The following is a 14,932-nucleotide window of genomic DNA, read 5'->3' as shown; positions in this document are numbered from 1 at the left end:
AATCCTAGGGATCATGCAACTAGGGTTCTAAACAATTCCTAAACCTAATGCACAATTAATAGTTATGTATATAGGTGTCATAATTTAAAATAATAGGATGTGCACCAGGGCTTGTCTTGAGTCTGCTGCTCAGAACTGAGGTGAGCTGGGCCTTGGGCCAACTCCCCACGATCCTCCTGCTGCGGGGCTTGCCCCTGCGGCTCCTGTGCCTCCGCAACCACCTTATCACCTCTTCCGCGGCGGCTGCTACACGTATGCATATGCATATGACATGAGAAAGGCATGCATGATTTATAAAAATTACAAGTAACCAATAACCAAATCAATTTTTATCTATTTTCACTAACAAACCCTGATTTAACCCTCTCGGCCCTGATAGCACCGGTCAGACCGGTATACCAAACCGGTCAAACCGGTCTTGCCGGTTTGCGACTCAAGACCAAAAATCCGGAGTATCCGGACGTATTCTCGGAGTATCTGGACTCCCAAGTCTGGAGAATTCGGACCTAAACCCGGAATGTCTAGACTATCCCAAATCCGGAGTATCCGAACATATGGCCGGACTGTCCGGACCCCTACCGGTCAGACCGGTCCCTCCGACCGGTCAGACCGGTCCTACCCAGACCAAAAACCTAGGATTCCTTGGCGCGGCGAAAATCGCCCACAAATTCTTAAACCCTTATAGCCACTAGTCCAGGGATACATTTGGATGTTTTTGACCAGAGGGAACTACCTGAAAACATCTAGAACTAGAAATCGACCATCACAAGCTAAAATACCTTGGGTGAATGTTTCCTCCGTGAAGAACTTGGATCCGACGCACTCCTGGGTAGGGAATCGTGGAGGAGACTTCCCACGCCGATTTGATCCTTTACCCGGCCTTGAGATTGAATTTAGGGTGAGGATTTGAAATCCTAGGGTTTGGGAAAGGAGGGGCTCGGGAAGGGAGTGAGGGAGCTGAGTGAGGCGAGTGAACTGATGAGGGAGAGAGAGAATATTTAAATGCTGTGGGGCCCAAAGTGGTTGAAACCGGCTCAACCGGTCAAACCGGTTGCCTCAGCCAGTCAGACCGGTCTGGCCAGGCTGACAAAGAAAATGCTATCTTATTTAGGTTTGAAACTAATTATGATTAACTTTAATTAGGATGGATTAACAGCGGGGTGTTACACAGCCCCGGCCTCACCGCCGGCTGCACTTACCGCGCCTCCGAAGACAAACGGAGGCGCCATGTCCTCGTCGCTGGACTTGTTCCTCGGCCTCTGCTCGGTGCCGGCGCGGTTGCTGACTCCGGCTCCTTGCCGATGGTGGACGGTGAGCCTGAAGATGACGGGAGGACGAGAGTCCCCGCCGGCTTGGTGCAGACAGCGAGGAAGACGAAGATGATGGCGGGATCGTCGCTAGCGTGCTGCAGACTCGTGGGCTCGACGAGGAAGCCGGAGGCGCAGGTGAGGTTGCCACGAGAGATGCTGTTGCTCCAACGGCAGCCGGGCCAAGGCGAGGCGGTGGACATCGATGACGAGCAGGAGGCGCGACGCCGCCGCCCTTGTTCTCTGTCGTGGATGGAGTCCTGTGGATGGAGTCCTGATGGCCGGCTCGATGGTGCCGGAGGCGAAGACCGCCGGACAGCCAGAGCGAGTATGGGCGTAAAGGATGAAGCCGTCTCCTGGCTTCTCCACGCATTAGCTTGGCCATGGTGATGGTGTTGGAGACGCCGTCTGCTTGGGCATGGGCTCCCTTGATAGACGCGGCTCGGACAGCGAGCCTCGATGACGACGAGGGCGAGGGCTGCCGTCGGCGTGGTGCAGATGACTAGGAAGACGAGGTCGTCGCCGGCGTGGTGCAGACTTGGACGAGGATGATCAGCAGGCGCGATCTCTCCTCTGCCTCTACTCTTCTTGCGTCCTCTTGTAGATGGATTCTTGATTGATGAAAGATGGATTTGATCCACAGTAATCTCATCTGTGTGTTCAACGAGCCGAGGTAGACGTGGATGACAAGAGGCAAGGCGGCGCTGCTCCGCTCAGTTGCCGAGCCGTTGATGACGAGTAGATCGATGGGGCGGTCGGACTCCTGCTCCTCCGTGAGGACCTTTTCTCGGGCGCCGGTGGCGGCTTGGGTGACGATGGATGCAGAGAGGATCAGAATGTCTCTCCTGGCTGCTCCGTGCTCCGGTCCTGGTGAAAGAGATCACCTAAACAACAACAAGAATCTCACCCTGGAAGTCGTCCGGTGGTCCGAGACGGCAAGCTTGATGGCGCGGCTGCCGATCCGGGTCTGACACGGGCACACGGCGAGCTCGACGACGGCCGGTGATCTCTCGACTCTGGTGCGGCTGCTGCGTGTGTGACTTCGGCGGCGATGGACGAGCACGCCCGCCTTCTTGGTTTCTCCGCTCGTCAAGGCGAGCAGGAGGGGACACGGCGTCGGCATCTTCGGTTGGAGGCGCGCCTCGCTCCCTGGCTTCTTCACCTGGCTTCTCCCCGTGGAGGAAAAAGAAGACCCCTGGCGCCGGCGGCGGCTTGGACCTGACTTCGTGCGCCGGCCTTGAATCCAAAAAAGAAGCCCCCCAGATGGGAACACACACATGCGGCCTTTATATAGACAAGGATTAGGGTGACGTGCTGCTGCCTCAGGTCTCCCATCCAGCGCCGCCGGCTTTCAGTTGAGAGAATTCCGCAGGCCTTATCCGCTCGGCGTGCACAAGAGAGCGCTGCATATCTGTAATTTTAAACAAAGAAAAGATAAGCATCCCGGCCATCGGACTCGCTGCATCGGGAGCCTGGCACACGTGCGTGATGGGAAGCTAAGAAGCTTAAGAACAATGCGTGCACGCGCATTCCTATCCCGGCCGTCTGCGTACGCATGGACTTCTCTTGTATGCACCGAGTCGCTGTCACGGCGAAAGTGTTCGGGAAGTCTCGATGCTTCTAGAACCTTCCAGGCCACGCCGGCTGTCACGCGGGCCCGGCCATACAACCGTTCCTCCACCTGTATATCGTACCGGGTTTGAGTACGTGTACGCGGCCTCGTACACACGTGCCGGAACTCCATACACGAGCTTCTCATACACATTGGTGCATGCATGGAGCTCTCCTAGCTCTCTTGATTTGCTTTGAGCTTCACATGCTAGCTCCCGTAACATGGAGTCCACACAGCTAGTGCTTAGTTATTTTTTTTTTGTTTTCTTCTCCGGATTCTCGTATGGCCCAAATATGGTTCATACAATTTATACAGTTGTATTCAAAATTATTGTACAAAATCTCGTCAAACACTGTATTATTAAATCGTGCACGGTAACAAGCTTAATAGCCTGACACTTAGCCTATAGCAGCAGCAGGCCAGCAGCTCCCCGTTGGGTCGGGATCACGAAACTACTACTGGCACAATCAGTTAGCCGAGGCTGCGAGCCTATTTGGGATGGCCCCACCAAGCCAGCGAGCGCGACGGGGCAAGGAAAAAAGGCGACGCTGACCGCTCGTTCGACGTTGGGAGTTTTTTTTTTTTTGAGAATTTCCACGTTGGGAGTTGGGTGGGACTCTCCTTCCCATCCAGCGGGGTCGTTCTGGAAGCCCAGCTCCTCCCATCCTGCCTGCCGTCCGTCGTCCCTCACATGAGAACTGGGGGCGCAACTCTTTTCCCATCTGTCCCGGTGTCCCCCCGCCCCCTCCTCCACACCGACCACCACCGCCCCCGCCTCTCCGCCGACGCCGACCGCCATGCCGCTGCCGGCGATGACCCACTCCTCCTCCTTCCTCCTCCCCGCCTCGACTACTACTCCCCCGCCCAACGACGCCGCCACGACCTACGCGCTCGTCGTCCTCAACCAGCGCCTCCCCCGCTTCGCGCCGCTCCTCTGGGCCCGCGGTGATGCCCCTCTCCTCTCCCTCCCTCCCTCCCTCCCTCCCTGCTTCCATGCCTCGCTTTGGCCATTGCCAGCGTGCTTCCTGCTCGCCTGATGGGTTCTCGCCGTTGCTGACTCGTGTGCTGCTTTTTTGCTCGAGGCAGCGCGCCTGCGCGTGTGCGCGGACGGGGGCGCCAACCGCGTCTTCGACGGCATGCCGGAGCTGCTGCCGGGCGAGGACCCCGCCGATGTCCGTGCCAGGTGATGCCGACCTCAACTTTGCCTCTGCTTCCGTTTGCTCGTCCCGTGCTTCGTATGCGTGTGTGTTTGACTAAATGCTCCTCATGTGCTCGATGTAATGGACCAGAGGCAGACAACCATGAGCTCTTCTCTAGTTGTCTGCTTCGGATGCGCCGCGAGAGCGACGTAGCTGTTCGCATGGCGCCAACGAGTGCCTTGCCGAATCCGGTTTCTAGTTGCTTTGATTCCCAAATATGTTTATTGCGTGTGCATCTGCAGTGTCACCTTTTGGAATACATGTTATAGCTGGTATCGTTTTCACTTTTGATAAAATTGATTGAAGACCCCCCTGGCCACCATGCTGTGGTTGATATTTGTTGCCATGGAACACCCGGCTGTTGGCGGATGTTTGGTTTGCTTGCCTTTCCTTTGATACAAGACAAGTAACTCCATTAGCTAACGAATTGCTCTTTCAGTTCTATTGTATCTCTAATAGTGTTGAAGTATGCTTGTTTTCCCCTGCTACCTATGTCTATGTGTGCCGGAGTGTTTATGGGCACTCTTTGGGCTTTGGTAGGTTGCCATAAGTTTGAGGAACTTGGATGTATTTCCTCTCAGATTCGAAAATTGTTATTCCAATCATGATTAATCAGCTGAAAATATTATGTATGGTGGGAAAATCGTTATGCCATCAGGCAATGGAGCATGGCTGGTTGTTTTGTCATACCTTACCTGTAGTCTAGTTGGAAGAGATTTAAGACACAGTTTGATTTGTTGGTAGTCGGGAAGGATTCAGGATGATTTTCATTTAATGTAATCTTATCTTCCTACAGGTACAAGCCAGATGTAATAAAAGGGGATATGGACTCAATAAGGCCAGAAGTGAAGGAATATTATTCCAATTTGGTAACTATTTCAATTTATATTTAACATTTCTGGCTGACAATGACATGCTAAGGATTGGTAGCCAAACCATATAGTTGTGCTGCATTCAAAACTGCCAAGGACAGTTTCCAGTGCACATGAATAAATATATCAACATTTTTGCCCCTGGCTCCATGTGAGACGTGACATGTGTTTGAAATTCTCCTTTTTCTGGTTTTTGTTGGCAAGCTCAAACTGTACATCAGACCAATCTGCTCCCTATTATTCCAAATGCAAGTTGTCTTGGGATCTCTTTTTGTCAGATTTCTTTCTTTCGACCATCAATATATCAACAACTATATAAATTGCTGAGAACATAAATTTGATGTTACTAGATTCGTTGAAAATAGCTTTACAACATATAATCACTTTCAATTTCAATTTGATGTTAGTGCCCTAAAGACTTGCATTTGTAATCAGGCAGTAGTATGTGAAGTGAAAGCAAAATACTAAAATTATGCGGAACATCTAGGCTAGGCATATGGTCTGTCCAAACTTCCTAGTCAGGAATGAGGCGATGCCTTGTTTTATTGTAGAATCTTGTCCAGAGAATTCTGTATCAAGAGAAAGGAGCGTGTAAGAGAAGTGCAAATGTAATAATGCTATGTTGTTTCATTGTTACTTTAAATGCTGCACCTCAATTTTCCTTCTGGACAAGTTTTGGAATATCCTCAGGAATTAGGCACTTTGATATCGCCTGTATTCTTGTTTCTGATTAACCTTCTGAGAAAATTCATAGAGGCCATTGGTGAATTGAGGAAGTACTTATTTTCTGGTCCACTTTCTGCTGTACCATTTCCAGTGTTACCTTAAATTGCAGCCTGCTGAATTCCGATTCCTGCAGCCTTGACACTTGAAGCTCTTTTGTTGACGACGAAAGGAATTTTTCCTGATGTGGCAACTGATACTTTTTTTTGTTTGGTTGCAGGGCACAAACATAGTTGATGAATCACATGATCAGGACATAACGGACTTGCACAAATGTGTATCATTTGTCACAAGAGAGCTCCCTGTCCCAGACAAGTCTAACGTACTCAACTAAATTGATCATAAATGTCCAGCTATGCAACGTCAGCTTAACAGTTTTTCTGTGATTGCAGCTGTGTATTCTTGTTCTTGGTGCACTTGGAGGAAGGTTCGATCATGAGATGGGGAACATCAATGTATTATACCGCTTCTCAGACACCAAGATCGTCCTCCTATCAGATGACTGTTCAATCTTTCTGCTTCCCAAAACGCATACTCACGAGATCCATATTGAGAAATCGGTCGAAGGTCCTCACTGTGGTTTGATTCCAATTGGTGGACCATCGAGTAGCACCACAACAACCGGACTTAGGTGGAATTTGGGTAAAAGCATCACAACTTATGCCCTCTTTCTTGTATTGGTGTATGCCAGCATCTAATAGTTAGGCTCCTTTTCCTTTCAGATAACACTAGTATGAGCTATGGTCGACTGGTAAGCACATCTAATATCGTGGATGACGATAAAATAACTGTGGCTTCAGATTCTGATCTGATTTGGACGATATCACTTCGGAATTAAGCTGAAGTAGCCATAATTTAGCATGGTTCCATGCCCAAATTTTGTCGCCTCAGTGTTACATGAGTTGAGTTCATATTCTGTAACGTGGTGTGATGTTTGTCTTCCACTGCATTTTGCAGCTGGATTGGTGTTCATATGTGTGATGTTCTGGTTCATAAATCATAACTGAGGGTTCCACTTTATGAAGTCCTCTACTGAATGCCTCTGATCTATTCAACTCAACTGTTTCGGCATCTTATCACCATTTTTTTTAAGGTCATGATTGCAACCATCTTTGTATTTTAAGATGATTTTCTTGGAAGGTTTTCGAACGCACCTGGGACCCGTCGCCGACGCCTTTCTGACCTGTAAATTCCTTATCCAATCACCGCTCGGGCATGCCATCATCCTCTCACTGCCACTGGGCCCAACTGGACAACTGGTCCATCTGACTGGGCCCACACCTGATATTTTCCGGTGGCTCTTCTTCTCTGCACCTGGGTCCCGCCACCTTCCCCGTCCTCGCTTTCTTCCTTGTTTGATTTGATGCAGCACCAATCGCAAAAGGCTTGGAAGTTGGAACTCTAAAAAATAATCCCTTCTCGACGCCTCTTGAAGGCTAGCAGCTAAACCCAGACAGCATCAATTTTTTTTCCCGACCGAAAGCAAACCCTAACCCTAGCCTGCAATGGCGGCCGGCGGCGGGGCTCCGTGGGCGGAGCGGGCCCGGGTGGTGGGGACAGATTCGCAACAGGTTCCGCGTGGCGCCCGTGGATCGCCGGTGGCTGTGGCGCCGGGCTGACGGCCGCGTCGCCACCGAGGCGGTCCGGCGCTGGTCGGATCGCGTTCGGACCCTGCTGCAGAGAGACCGGGCCGTGGATCAGAGCTCCACCTCGCCGGAGACGTCTATTGGGGCGGCGGCGAAGCCCTCGTCCAGTGCTTTGAGATTCTACCGAAAGAAAGGTATATAGCGGCGACTTATGCTCCAGTTTGGTTCAAACACGTCATAGTGATGCATGTAGCTATTGGTTCGTCGATTTGAAGCTAGTTAGTGTATTCACTTCAGTATTGTAGTGGTTGCTGCGTGTAAATGTTTACAGCTTCGAACAATACTTGGAATCATTTTTGGCAATATTTTAGTATCGTTTTTGGCTATTGGAAATTTGGAGCTGCAGCTCAGAGAAGCCTGATTATTTAGTAGTTTCAATTCTTTTTGGTTATTTCTCATATAACAAAAATAAAAAGAGATCCTACTGATTAATTATTTTTTTTGTTAATCAGTGGGCAAAGAGGTTGATGGTATTGAAGACTCTGTTATTTTCCGTTCACTTCAAGCATTGGCTGTTCCTCTTATTGGCAATGCCTGCTATCTTTTTATGCCTGGCCTTAATTCTGTCCAGGTATCCTAGTTGAAAATAGAACACTTGAGTACTTTAGTCTAGTATTCTCGTTTGTCTAATCTATGAGAGTGTACAGATTTATGGTGCAGAGAAGCTTCATCAGGCATTACAAGAGAGACCTAAAGGAAAACCGCTTCTAACGGTATGGAGCTTAATTGCAATATATCTGCTGTGTATAGCTGGGATGTAGCTAATACTCAACAAATCTGAATGCTCTTAGATCGTATCATATGTTCTCTTTTAGATGACTTTTGGTACCAGATATACAATAACTCTCCATTTGAGATCTTCCTGACATGCCAGATGTCTTCTTCACTGTATATTTCTTAACTATCCATTCTTCTATCCGTGTGCTCTTCTATCTTAGTTGTTATTTTCATTTACAGGTCAGCAATCATGTGGCAGCAATGGATGACCCATTCGTAATTGCCTCCCTTCTCCCACCATCTGTTATGTTGGAAGCGCAAAAGCTGAGATGGACACTATGTGCAACTGATCGTTGCTTTACAAATCCAATTCTGTCTACATTCTTCAGGTCTGTTAAGGTGTTACCTGTTTCTCGCGGTGATGGTATCTACCAAAAGGTATCCATCTTGTGGTTTATAAGTATTCACTGCATGGTCTAAAGTTTTTTAAATATTGAGGAACCAATTATCCATGTGGTTCATACTGTGAAAGCGTAGGTATTTAATTTAGTATGTGTGTTATTTTGGGAGTGTATCACTTTACTTCAACTCATGGTTCCCATCAATGATTTTGCAATGTGTAGTGTCACTCCTTTTAGTAACATGCTATACTTCTGGGGAATAATGGTGGGAGTACATAATGAAATTAAACCCCATGCTTTGCAACATTTCACAACCGGGAGGGAATTGTGACAGGTACAAGAAATATTAGAGAACAATTAGCAGATGTGGATTTGCAAATTATTATATGGACTAGGGAGTTCCTTGATTGAATAGTAGGAATTACAAGACAAGGGAATAAAAGTTACTGGTAGTTTGCTTTCTGTAAGGAAGTACTACGCTGAACCCAGCCCTCTTACCTTATACAATGTCAATGGCTTCATGTATTAGTATCATAAGTCATCTCTTTCTGATCCAAGATCATGGATGTATGGTTGAGTGCATTTGGATGTATTGAGTCAGATGCATCTCTAGGATTGCTCTTCCCTCATAGCCTCTCTTTTTTCCTTTGTTCAGGGAATGGATATGGCTCTTTCAAAGCTTAACAGTGGTGGGTGGGTTCATATATTTCCAGAAGGAAGCCGTTCAAGGGATGGAGGGAAAACTATTGCTCCCGCAAAGAGAGGTGTTGGAAGGTTAGAAAATTTGTTCCTTTCAACTGTCCTTTTTTGAAAAGAATACTTGATCATCGTTGATTTGCTTATGTTTTCGTAACGAAACCTGCATCCTGCTTATGCATATACATTTTAGCAATTAAGGTTCTTCTTTATTGATTTTGAGTTTTTACTTAATTTAATTTCCTCTTGTTGTGCCAGATTGGTTATGGATGCTGACAGCCTTCCAGTTGTAATACCCTTTGTCCATACTGGGATGCAGGATATCATGCCTGTTGGAAAACGTATCCCAAGAGCAGGGAAACAGGTGAGTGTCCCTATATTATTGAATGCTATAAAAAAAATCTTTTTGGAACTCTACATTATTTATTTGATTTTCTAGGTGATTGTGGTTGTGGGTGACCCAATCAACTTCGATGACCTGATCATTGACAACAGTGATGACACTCAACATATCTCTAGAGGTATCTTGTATGATAAAGCAACACAAAGAATTGGGCAGCGGTTGCAGGAACTGAAGGTTGAAGCTGACAGACTTGCATCAGAGCAGCAATCTGAACTCCGCAATCATCACATGCAAAATGTGAGCGATGATGGATACAGGCTGTGGCAGCAGGTTGATTGGGAAGGATTCGGCATAGGAAGCTGAGCCCGAACCGCCAGTGGAACAAAGCCTTTCTCCAGCCCCAAGTGCAGCAATCTCATTCAATGTTCCACACTGGTTCCAGCGTCACGTGGATCCTTCTGAGCTCATGGGGTTTGCTGCGCGTGGCCTGATCAAGAATGGAAAATTCTTAGAGGAAGGTTACAGGGAACTCCAAGAACCAGCTACACTGAACAGCTGGTGGCTGTCTCAGGCTAACAATGCTGTGCCAAGATGGAGCACTGCCTGACTGAGGCCGCACGCCCCCTGCCTTTGTACATATAAATCTCAGACAATTTTGACAGATTCCAATTTCTCTTCTTCATAGTGTTCGGAAAGTTGGAGCTTGGGTGATGACTGTACGCTCCATACAATACAATGTCTTACAGAGGTTGTAGGTGTTATTTGGGTTTTGGGCAGTAAATGCCATCTTCCATCTACTCGATGAAAATGTCTCAAATGCATAAATATGGAATCTCAAGTCTCAATACGTTTCTGATCATTTACCGGAAACACAAACGCACCATGTGCTTGTTGCCAAAATTTTGAACATTTTCCGTGATTACTTCATCTTTGTGGGGCAAGCGGTGGGAAACCCCACTAGCAAATGCCAGTGTTTTCTCGGCTAGTACTTTTCGCAGGTTTCCCCCAGTTTATCTCGTGATCATCCATGATTACTGCAAGCAGCTGTTCATGTTCACTTTTTCAGGAGTTCAGTTACGCCATATATCCACTCACTTCGATTATTTCTCTTTCACGCTAGGCGTGGCTTCAAAATTACTGAATAGGTAGATCAAAGACTGCTTCGTTTTTCTATAAAAAAGAAAAAAGAAAAATCAAAGACTGCAGGTCTCATCTCATAGGCCATACTCATCTTGTGATTTTGCTTCGGTTTTGATTTTTGAAAAAAAAATCGTTTACAAAACATTTTGGCAACGGTAAAGAAAGCTCAAAGCAGCATCACAAGCTCCCAACGTTCATCCGCGAGTTTGAACATTTTATAGCCGTTGGACGCGGCCGTGCATTCCATTCCCCACTCCTCCACCCTCCGCATTTAAAATTTCGAAGGCCCCTCATCCACCTTTCCATTCCCCCCTCTCCACTCCACCAGCATCACTCGCCGCCGCCGCCGTCGCCCGATCTCCATCTCCATCCTCGAGCACCATTCCAAGAATAGCAGCCGCATCCGGCGACAGCAACCCATGGCACTCCGCGCGCTCGACAACACGATGCCCGCCGCCGTCGAGGAGCGGCCCAAGAAGGTCGCTAAGGTGGCCGCCCCCGCCGCGGCCGCCGCCGTCAAGGCCGCCTCCCCCGGGAGCGGCAAGAAGAAGAAGAACGACGAGAACTCGGCGCCCAGGGCCACGGCCGCGGCGGGGGAGCAGGCCATGGAGTACATCCCGTCGGAGGAGCTGGAGGCGGCGGCGCACCCCAAGGCCAAGGCCGCGGGGCTGGTCGCGGAGCTGGACTCCAAGGACTGGATCCGGGCGTGCGAGGCGCTCAACGACGCGCGCCGCCTCACGATCCACCACTCCGCGCTCCTGAACCCGATCCTGTAAGTCGTCGCATTTGCATTTCTCGATTGATTTGGGAAATTTTTTGAAAAGGCCCTGATGCCTGACCTGATCCGGCAGGGAGAAGGTGATGCTGGCGATCGTGAAGACGATGAAGAGCCCGCGCAGCGCGGTGCTGAAGACATCCATCATGGCCTGCACCGACATCTTCAACTCCTTCGGCAACATCCTCTCCTCCGTCTCCGACGCCGCCTTCGACAAGCTGGTACCTCCTCTCGCATCCCCACCAAACAAGGAACACAGCCATGGGCTCTGTTTGAAGGGAAGGTGCTGAACAGCGATTCATCTCTGGCTGCAGCTGCTCCAGCTCCTGCTGAAGGCGTCCCAGGACAAGCGGTTCGTGTGCGAGGAGGCCGAGAAGGCGATGCGCGCCATGGCGGCGTCGATGCCTCCGCTGCTGCTGCTGAAGAAGCTCAAGGCGTACGTCCACCACGCCAACCTCAGGGTCAGGGCCAAGGCCGCCGTCGCCATCTCCCACTGCGCCGCCAGGATGGTACGCCCAGAACTCAAAATAACTCGTCCATCTGATCAATTTGAATGTAACGACGCAACACGATTCGGAGAGAGACGTGATGGATTGGTGGGTGGTCGCGCAGGACATCGCGGCGATGAAGGAGTTCGGGATGTCGGCGCTCCTCCAGGTGGCGGCGGAGCTGCTGAACGACCGGCTGCCGGAGGCCAGGGAGGCCGCCCGCAGCGTGGTGGGGTCGATGCACGGCGCCTTCGCCAAGGAGGCCGCAGCGAAGGGGAAGGAGGAGGAGGAGGCGCCCTCCGTGGCCGCCTCCTGGGAGAGCCTCTGCTCGCTCAGCCTGCCGCCCATCTCCGCGCAGGCCGTCGCCAAGATCGCCGCCACGCAGTCGCAGTGACCAATGCGCTGCTAGTTTGGGCTTCAGCTGGTTCACTTTAGAAATCAGAACCCGCTGCATGGGGCATGGCCCAACCGTTTACTAGTTTTTTTCTAAAAAAATTATTGCTGCAGCTTAATGTTTCGTTTGTTTATGCATGCTATCTCGCATGGTTTTGTTCTGTTTAATGTTTATCCCTTTGAGTTACTACAAGTAATAACATAGTGTTCCCATACTCTCTCCGTGCAGCTTTGTGGAATTTTTTTTTCAAACACAGGATTGCATTTTTCATGTTCTCCAACCCTACTGCAAAACTAAAAAGAATTGAAAGTGCATCAAAAAATCACCAATTTACGCTCTTATAAAGTTTCAAGTTTGAACACCCGATCGATCATTTGTGCATAGATAAACATCATACTTCTCCCAAAGCCTGCAGTGTCTACCGAAAGGACCCCTATTCCGATGGTGCATGAGAGCAAGGCTAATGATTTAGTTCATTGCTGGTTGTAAAAAGTTATACAGCTCATCTCTTAGCCAATTAATATAGTGGTTTAGCTCTCCACTATTAATAAATGATCCACTTGTCTATCTCATAAGTTTTTTTTGTTTCTTGTGTTGAAACTGGCTGCAAGCTTGCATCCCATTTCTCCTCTCTCTCCTCTTCTTTCTCCTCCATTTCAATATTTAGTATGCTTACAGCTTGATATAATACTTGCTCTTAAGCGCATGCGCACCGGGCTCTTCCGGCAAATGCAGGAACACCAAACTTCTCAATCCCCCGAACCTGTATGCGCACCGGGCTCATCCGGCAAATGCAGGAACACCAAACTTCTCAATCCCCCGAACCTGTCGGCTGTCGCATCCATCGGAAAACGACGCCACAATCGTCATCCTTCGCCAAGATTTCAGAACCCAATGCGTGCACTGCATTGCTAGTTCACTGCATTACTATAGCACATTTTATTATTACTTGACAAATAATATTCAATTATAAATTAATTAGATTTAAAAGATTTATCAAGTGCTAATTAATTAGACTGTATAATTGATTATTTTTAATTGCATTTAATGCTCGTTCAAACATTCGATATGACAGGTAGAAATTTTTTTGGAACTAAATGGGGCCTCAAATTTCAGAACCCAATGCGTGTTTACTAATTCCCCCCTGTTGCCTAATGTTTCGTTTGTTTATTATACACATGCTATCTCGCATGATTTGTTCTGTTTATCCCTTTGATGTAACTGCAAGTAACAAATCAGTTGTGTTCATATGGCATATATTGTTATGTTCAGAAAAGTTTCAAGTTTGAACAGGACGATTGATACACCTTGTATATTGTGGAGAGTAGCAAGGCCAAAACATTCAGCTTCAGAAATAAACAACATAGTAATTCTCCAAAAACCTGCAGTAGTGTGTTTATACATGCAAGCGGGGCGGGTTGCGGCTGCCCGCCCCCCGTCCGCACCAGCCGCAAATGCATTTGCGGGCTCATGCGGCGGCCCACAAATCGCTGCGATTGTTTTGCGGATTTTGCGGCAACCCGCACGCTGCCGCGTCACCGGGACTTGGCCGCATTTTCGAGCTTTACGCTGCGCGTGGAACCTGCTGGTTCGCTGGCTGAAGAAGATGGCTGCTTGAAGCAACCATCACAATCATTTGCGGCCAGATGGGAGTAGCGCGCGGCGGCAGGCGAGATTGGCAGTGGCGTCTATGGCGGCCGCGGTGTCTCTGTCGCTGGAGTCGAGAGTAAAAGAACAGCAAGAATGGGGATTGATCTGGGACCAAAAATTTGCACGCGAAATCTAGAGCACCAGGAACGGAGAGATTGAAGCCAAGAGAGAGGGGAAATGAATAACTCGATTTACAGGCGGGGAGCAAGGGATTTGGCGCTGGCAATGAATTTGGTGCGGGATTTGACGCCAGCGCTGGATTTGGAGGAGGGAGAGCGCTTGGAGATTTTGACGCGGATGGTAGTGGATCCACCGGCTACCGGCGGCAGCGGCGGCAATGGAGCCAAGAAATCCCGGCAGCTATGAGACGCCATGGCTAGTGCATGAAAGATGGGGACTGCAACGGCGACCGCTTCCTCCGCCTCGCTCCTAGCTGGAATAATTTGCAACGAACGTAGATCCGCTGCCAACAGCCGGCGGCGGCGACACACATGTAGACGGCGACGCCATGTCCCGGGGCACACGCGGATGGCACCCTCGCGCAACCGGCGAGGAAGCAGTGGGAGACTTCGAGCTGGACGGGGTGCTTCTTCGGGCCGTCGAGGAACTGCAACGCCTCGAGCCCGTCGTTGCCGGGAAGATGATCACGGGGAGCGGCCACCACCGGAAGGAACAGGCGCGCGCGAAGGTGGCCGGGACGGGCGGACCAAGCAGCGAACGGCGGCGGCGGCAGCACCTACTCTTTTTTTCTTCGGTTCTCTGGAGGTCGCGGGCTTCGCAGCGCCGCTGGGCCCGTTCGTACGCCGCATAACACCCCGCTTCAATTAGGATTTTTTTCATTTTTATATTTTAAAAAAAATAGAATTTCAAAAATATATGGCGGTTTCGAAAAATTTCAAAACTATACCCATGTCGCCCCCTGCCTGGGCGACAGGGGGCCTGTCGCCCCCTGGCTGGGCGACAGGACCT

At 49.4% G+C, this 14,932-nt stretch overlaps 2 protein-coding genes and 1 pseudogene across 3 annotated transcripts; all 3 read left to right on the top strand.

The window, feature by feature from the left end:
• Positions 1-3,577: 3,577 nt before the first annotated feature.
• Positions 3,578-6,787, top strand: LOC120709168 (thiamine pyrophosphokinase 1-like). Of its 2 annotated transcripts, none has more exons than XM_039994708.1 (6): positions 3,578-3,864; positions 4,006-4,102; positions 4,915-4,987; positions 5,934-6,035; positions 6,106-6,355; positions 6,436-6,787. In XM_039994708.1, the coding sequence occupies exons 1-6, from the start codon at positions 3,717-3,719 to the stop codon at positions 6,549-6,551; spliced, it is 786 nt and encodes a 261-aa protein (XP_039850642.1). In that variant the 5' UTR covers positions 3,578-3,716; the 3' UTR covers positions 6,552-6,787. The 2 variants fall into 2 exon arrangements, with proteins under 2 accessions (XP_039850642.1, XP_039850643.1); XM_039994709.1 differs by having other exon boundaries at positions 3,620-3,864; positions 4,002-4,102.
• A 304-nt stretch (positions 6,788-7,091) lies between these two features.
• Positions 7,092-10,375, top strand: LOC120709165 (annotated as a pseudogene).
• On the top strand, positions 9,613-12,527 carry LOC120709167. The gene is made up of 4 exons (XM_039994707.1): positions 9,613-11,428; positions 11,508-11,652; positions 11,746-11,940; positions 12,044-12,527. The coding sequence occupies exons 1-4, from the start codon at positions 11,076-11,078 to the stop codon at positions 12,311-12,313; spliced, it is 963 nt and encodes a 320-aa protein (XP_039850641.1). The 5' UTR covers positions 9,613-11,075; the 3' UTR covers positions 12,314-12,527.
• Positions 12,528-14,932: the final 2,405 nt, after the last annotated feature.

The sequence above is a fragment of the Panicum virgatum genome, chromosome 5K, assembly GCF_016808335.1.
Source record: "Panicum virgatum strain AP13 chromosome 5K, P.virgatum_v5, whole genome shotgun sequence".
NCBI lineage: Eukaryota > Viridiplantae > Streptophyta > Magnoliopsida > Poales > Poaceae > Panicum > Panicum virgatum.
The sequence above is the reverse complement of the archived record's forward strand: the minus strand, read 5'-3'. Positions and strand labels throughout refer to the sequence as shown.

What these genes read in the sequence shown, in the direction of transcription:
- LOC120709168 (XM_039994708.1), top strand. Translation starts at nt 3,717, where the DNA reads ATGCCGCTGCCGGCGATGACCCACTCCTCCTCCTTCCTCCTCCCCGCC. An exon ending in GCCGCTCCTCTGGGCCCGCG is followed by an intron (nt 3,865 to 4,005) that starts GTGATGCCCCTC and finishes TGCTCGAGGCAG; the next exon opens with CGCGCCTGCGCGTGTGCGCG. An exon ending in CCCGCCGATGTCCGTGCCAG is followed by an intron (nt 4,103 to 4,914) that starts GTGATGCCGACC and finishes ATCTTCCTACAG; the next exon opens with GTACAAGCCAGATGTAATAA.
- LOC120709167 (XM_039994707.1), top strand. Translation starts at nt 11,076, where the DNA reads ATGGCACTCCGCGCGCTCGACAACACGATGCCCGCCGCCGTCGAGGAG. An exon ending in ACGCCGCCTTCGACAAGCTG is followed by an intron (nt 11,653 to 11,745) that starts GTACCTCCTCTC and finishes CTCTGGCTGCAG; the next exon opens with CTGCTCCAGCTCCTGCTGAA. An exon ending in CCCACTGCGCCGCCAGGATG is followed by an intron (nt 11,941 to 12,043) that starts GTACGCCCAGAA and finishes GTGGTCGCGCAG; the next exon opens with GACATCGCGGCGATGAAGGA.